The sequence below is a fragment of the Camelina sativa genome, chromosome 16 (genome assembly GCF_000633955.1).
Source record: "Camelina sativa cultivar DH55 chromosome 16, Cs, whole genome shotgun sequence".
NCBI classification, from domain to species: domain Eukaryota; kingdom Viridiplantae; phylum Streptophyta; class Magnoliopsida; order Brassicales; family Brassicaceae; genus Camelina; species Camelina sativa.
The window spans coordinates 26,166,356-26,171,787 of NC_025700.1; the positions used below are offsets into that span (position 1 = coordinate 26,166,356).

The window sequence follows — 5,432 nt, forward strand, 5'->3', positions numbered from 1 at the left end:
CAGCTTTATTAGTGGTTTCACTTGGATAGATGACAATTTTAAAAATCTATTTTCACTTCAAAAAAGAATTGGCCAAACAATATCCTCAAATTTTAACTGGTTTGTTTCCAGGTCATTGGAGAATGTCATGCAAGCAAGATCAGTGATGATGTCGCTGCGAAGTATAGATCTCTGATTGCTTCTCAGGATAAAGAATTGTTTCTGGATTTTTGCCTTCATATGCTTTTGTATCAACCATCTTCTCAAGGGTATGGAGACCATTTTTTGAGCACTGTTCGACCTTCTTTTGTTATCATTGCATCTAATAAGAGTTGTTCGGCCTTCTAATTCAGAGGTGGACCTTCTCCTGGGCTTTCAGTTTTTCAAGTTAATCGTATAATGGGAAAGCAAGCGTTAAAAGGGGACATGCTTACTAGACGAAAGGTCTGTTATATAACTTCAAATTTATCTCTTGGTTTTCTATAGCTGCCAAGCTATATGTTGGTCACTAAGAACTACCATTTTCTAAAAATTGATCAATTTCTTAAGCAGTTGGGGATCTTGAATGTCATTGGAACCATGGACCTACCTGGTGAATCCGTATATCCATTGTATATTGCTGCATCAGTAGATAGGTAAGCTTTGTGTTTTCGCCGCATGACATGCTTTGTTTCTATCACATGTTATGAAATACCATTTTGTCACTAGCCTTCTTGCACTTTACATCTACTATTCATGTCTCTGAGAGTCGGTATGGATTTTTTGGTGAAAATTCATTCAAGTCAAGAACCTGTAGCTAAGAGAGGGGAAGATCTTCTAAAAAAGATAGCTTCTGGAACAAATATGGATGATCCCAAGTTGATAAACAGACTGTTCTTGCTATTCAATGGTACGTAATCTTTGTTTTTAAAAACATTTTGATAAGATTTTTGGTCACTCAAATCATTTATATTCTAAGAATAATTAACAATGATATTACTTAACCCATTTCTAGCATCTAGAATCAAGTCTATGTCTTCTGCTACTTTAAATAGATGCAAATAAGTTTTCTTCTGCTACTTGTGGATGATATAACTAGACCCACTTAGTATGCAAACTATTGCACATTTGCCATGTCTGATGTTAAAACAGATTCGTTTAAATGTTGGGAGATCTGGGTTTCTTCGCGTGTTTGGGTATTTTATTTTTCTTCCTTTGTCCATGCCAAATTACCTGTCATCAATTTGATATGCATGCAGGCACTACAGGCACTGAAAATGTTACTCCGGAACATAATGTAGCTCCAGCAAATGCATCCTTGAAAATGAAGCTCATGTCTGGTTTCTGTCGTTCTATCGCAGCTGCAAATAGTTTTCCTGCAACATTGCAGTGCATATTTGGCTGCATGTATGGTATGTTGGTTTAACATATGACATACTTTAAACTGAACTGTATAATGGTAAACTCTTTCTGTGATCATGGTCAGTGTGTATGTCAGTTTGGTTATGGTTTCTTTGTAGATAGTTTCTTATAGTCAATCCAGTTTATACAGTTAGGTTGCGTGGCAGACATTGTAAGCTTCTAAGAAAAAGTAAATGTAATGTGGTATGTGTTTTGACTATTGTAAGAATAATCATTTGGCTTGTTCATATCTAACTTTCATGAAGATTCAATTATGAAGAATCAGGGAATTTCTTAGTTTCTTGGTGCAGTTAAAAGAATAATTAAACTACCTTCTCTCTATGAATTGGGTTCTTCATTTATTTTCTTGTTGATTACTTGGTGTTTTTGCTATCGACCTTGTTTTGATGGGACAGGAACTGGAACAACCTTAAGGCTAAAGCAAATGGGAATGGAGTTCACCGTGTGGGTTTTCAAGCATGTAAAGATATTCTTTTCTATACTTCAGCCTGCATTTATGTTTGTTTTGTGTAATAGCAGACAGTATGAGCGCAAAATATTTTTATATATATTTTTTTTTGTGGAAATAACTCAAATTATTTTCGCTCAAGTCAATCTTAGACGAAGGACCATATCAACAGTGGCCTTTTCTCTCTTTTTTTTTGGTGTTGAAAGTCTTTGTTTCTGAGTATTTTATGCTTACATCACTGGACTTGTTTAAAATGCAGGGGAAGATAGATCAATTGAAACTTATGGGACCTGTTATACTGAATGCTATTCTAAAAATGCTTGATGGTTTCACAGGTTCAGAAACAGGTTGGGTTTTTTGATAGTAAAAAAAGTCTCGATTTCCTTATGCAAGTGTATAAATGAGAATTTAAGTAGTTATGTTTCATGCTTTCCTACAGATGCTCTGTCGAGGGAGACCAAAACATTTTCTTTTCAAGCTATTGGTTTACTTGCACAACGTTTACCTCAGCTTTTTAGGTAAGGGCTTCTCTCTTCTGTGCCCTATGCCTATTTTGCGTTTTGCTGTCATTTAACAGGCATTTTGTTTGTTGTAAACTTAACTTTCAGAGAAAAGACTGAAATGGCTGTTCGTCTTTTTGATGCGCTGAAGTTAGAAACCCAATCTCTTCGTTCAACCATCCAGGAGGCAATAATTTCTCTTGCTGCTGCATACAAGGTGTGCTACTTTAACATTATATATCGACAAATTGTCATTTCATTTTCTATTTTGGTCCTTAAGCTTTCATGTTTTTTTTTGCATTCCTTTTGGTGCTCACCATGTCAGTATTGGTATTCATTTCTTTAGGACTCTCCAGAGAATATTCTCAGAGATTTGGAAGTGCTTCTGCTAGCAAATTCTCTGGCGGTATGTATACTTTTTCGCTTATTTGCGCCGCTTAGAATATTTTTTTTTTTGCGTGTGTTTTGCTTCTTTTTGTATACTATTTCAATTAATTTTGTTACCAAAATAATCAGGGGTTTATAAAATCTATAGTATCTTTACTTTATGCCTTATATATTGAGCAGGAACAAAATGAAGCTCGCTTTTGTGCTTTGCGATGGGCGACTTCTTTGTATAATTCACAACATTGTCCAAGTCTCTACATTTGCATGCTGAGCGCAGCAGATCCGAAGCTAGATATAAGGTATTGGAGTTTATCGGATTTTATTGCTAGTCTTGTGATTGTGGCATGTTCAATTGCGGCATGTTGACTGTTTCCGGAAAACGCTCTTGAATTTAGTTTATTTCCTCGAATTGTTTCGCCCTATGGGTACACATATTTTATGATATATTAAAGCTTAATTCAAAACCAACACATGAAAAAGCCCTGGCAACCAACACACGAATGGAGGATCAAAGTGTTTGAGTTTTGTCCAGTGGAGGGTATACAATCCTCTAATGGGATCTATTCCTTCTAACTTTGTAGCGCATTTGTGAGTTCAATTCAATCTATCTTAGGTTAGACTTGATGGACTACCAAAACCCCGGTGACAATAAGAAATGACTTTCATACTTACACAAAACCTCTTCCGTGAATCCATCATGATATAAATCTTCACTGCGTCATTTGTTTCTGGTTCTTGTTATTTACTGAAGCGATGTGTATTTATTCATTTTTTCTACTTTCAGGGAAATAGCACTCGAAGGACTCTTTCTGAAAGAAGAAGGTCGCACTATAGTCTCTAATCATGACCATAAATATCCAAAATTTGTTGAGATGCTGGGGTACATTCTTAAGCAACAGCCAAAACTGATAGATTCTTCAGAAATGAGAAGCCAGAAGCTTCTCTTTCCCTCACAAGTATATCTTGTCATGATAAAGTTTTTAGTGAAGTGTTTTGAGTTAGAGATGGAGGAGAGCAATACCCAGGCAGTAGGGACTGATTTTTTGGATTCGGCACAAAAAATGTGTTTGTTGTTGGAACATTCCTTGGCATTCGAAGGCTCGGCTGAACTTCATGCCTGTGCTTCTAAAGCATTGGTTTCAGTTGGCTCTTACCTTCCGGAGGTATGCTTTCTAAAATAGATCTTTATTCTTTTAATTTGTCCCGTTTTCTGTAGCAGTTCAAATCTCTTTTAAGTTAATCCTCCGATCTTCCTTTTTTTTCTTTGCAAGAAGATGGTTGAAGTTTACTTTTCCCGAAAAATTATGTGGCTAAGGGGTCTGCTTAGTCATACAGACTTGAGTACTCGTGAATCTGTATCGCGATTACTCGGAATGGCATCCTGTGCTCTTTCTGATGCTGAATCATGTTCCTTGCTTTCTGAATTGGTATCTTCAATTTCCCAACCGCAGAAGTTAAGGTGTTGAGCTCTTCTTTTAGACTCTGTATTACAAACAAGGCTTCTGGCCGCAGGATTCTAGAGCTAACCTCTTGCTTTCTTAGGTTTGAGGCACAGCATGGGGGATTATGCGCTATAGGATTTGTTTCAGCACACTGTTTACATAGAATGCCTGCTGTAAGTTGTTATGGTTTTTTTTCTTATAATCTTATGTGTATGATTGCTGTAGCAAAAGTATGGTGGTATCCTTGGTTCTAGGAATCTGAATGCTGCATGTCTCCCTTATTATATTGCATCTTAATTAGCTTGTGATATGACATCCAGATACAGTTACTGCCTATTCTTGACTATTTAGTTACTTGGACATGCCAACTCACATACTTAAAGCTCTTTTGGTTAGGATCATTTTTGAAAAAGGAGGTAGCTTGCTTCACATAGTAATAAGTCATTTGAAAAAGAAAGTAAAAAAGACATTTCTTGCCTTTGAATTAACTAAACAATTATGGAGGTGATGTCCCTTTTTTGTCTCTTGTTCTCTCCATATCCACCCTTAAAAATTTGCTTGAGATCAATAAAATAGCTAATGCTGAAACCCGATACGTCACACCTCAGGTGTCTTGGTTCATCTTGGCCTCCTTTTTAGCGATGTCAGTCCAATGTGATAATTTATTGATACTCTGCACTTCTCTGTCTACAAATATTGACACCCACCAATCGTGGGCTAAATCGTATGTGTTAATGTTAAATCACATTCCAGCTTAACACATTTTTACATCTGTTTATGAATTGGCTACATATTTTTGATATTTTTTAGTATCATGATTAGGATTTTGCGTGAAGCAGGTCTCTGAAGCAGTTACTCAAAATGCTGTTAAATGTTTGGTGGATGTCGTTAACTTAGAGACTGCACCACTGGCTTCTGTTGCTATGGAAGCTCTGGGTCATATTGGCATTTGTGGCGCATTACCTCTTCTTGTTAATGATTCTAGTCCAGGTCAGTTTATTCCAAGAGCCTGTCTGTAACATGTATTATGCGAGTTTTCAGTTGATTGACTTGCTCTATCAGGGACTCAAGTGCTGGAAGTTCTGCAAGAAAGATTGAGCAAGCTGCTCTCTGGTGATGATATAAAATCAATTCAGAAGATTGCTCTATCTCTTGGACATCTCTGTTTAAATGAAACGTCATCTTCGCACTTGAAAATAGCGCTTGATCTTTTATTTAGTCTTTCACGGTCAAAGGTGGGTTTGTTAATATTGTTCGCAAAGCCACTTCCCTCTG

At 36.6% G+C, this 5,432-nt stretch overlaps 1 protein-coding gene across 1 annotated transcript in view; it reads left to right on the plus strand.

Annotated features, from left to right (window-relative positions):
- LOC104754064 (proteasome-associated protein ECM29 homolog) overlaps positions 1-5,432 on the plus strand; it is a 15,352-nt gene that overhangs the window by 438 nt on the left and 9,482 nt on the right. The window contains exons 3-18 of the mRNA XM_010476223.2: positions 112-248; positions 333-423; positions 532-614; positions 762-868; positions 1,218-1,370; positions 1,776-1,840; positions 2,088-2,175; positions 2,268-2,346; positions 2,437-2,545; positions 2,675-2,734; positions 2,896-3,014; positions 3,500-3,878; positions 3,990-4,174; positions 4,258-4,330; positions 4,997-5,147; positions 5,220-5,392. Coding sequence (XP_010474525.1) covers positions 112-248; positions 333-423; positions 532-614; positions 762-868; positions 1,218-1,370; positions 1,776-1,840; positions 2,088-2,175; positions 2,268-2,346; positions 2,437-2,545; positions 2,675-2,734; positions 2,896-3,014; positions 3,500-3,878; positions 3,990-4,174; positions 4,258-4,330; positions 4,997-5,147; positions 5,220-5,392 — 2,052 coding nt within the window. The remainder of the gene's footprint in view (positions 1-111; positions 249-332; positions 424-531; positions 615-761; positions 869-1,217; positions 1,371-1,775; positions 1,841-2,087; positions 2,176-2,267; positions 2,347-2,436; positions 2,546-2,674; positions 2,735-2,895; positions 3,015-3,499; positions 3,879-3,989; positions 4,175-4,257; positions 4,331-4,996; positions 5,148-5,219; positions 5,393-5,432) is intronic.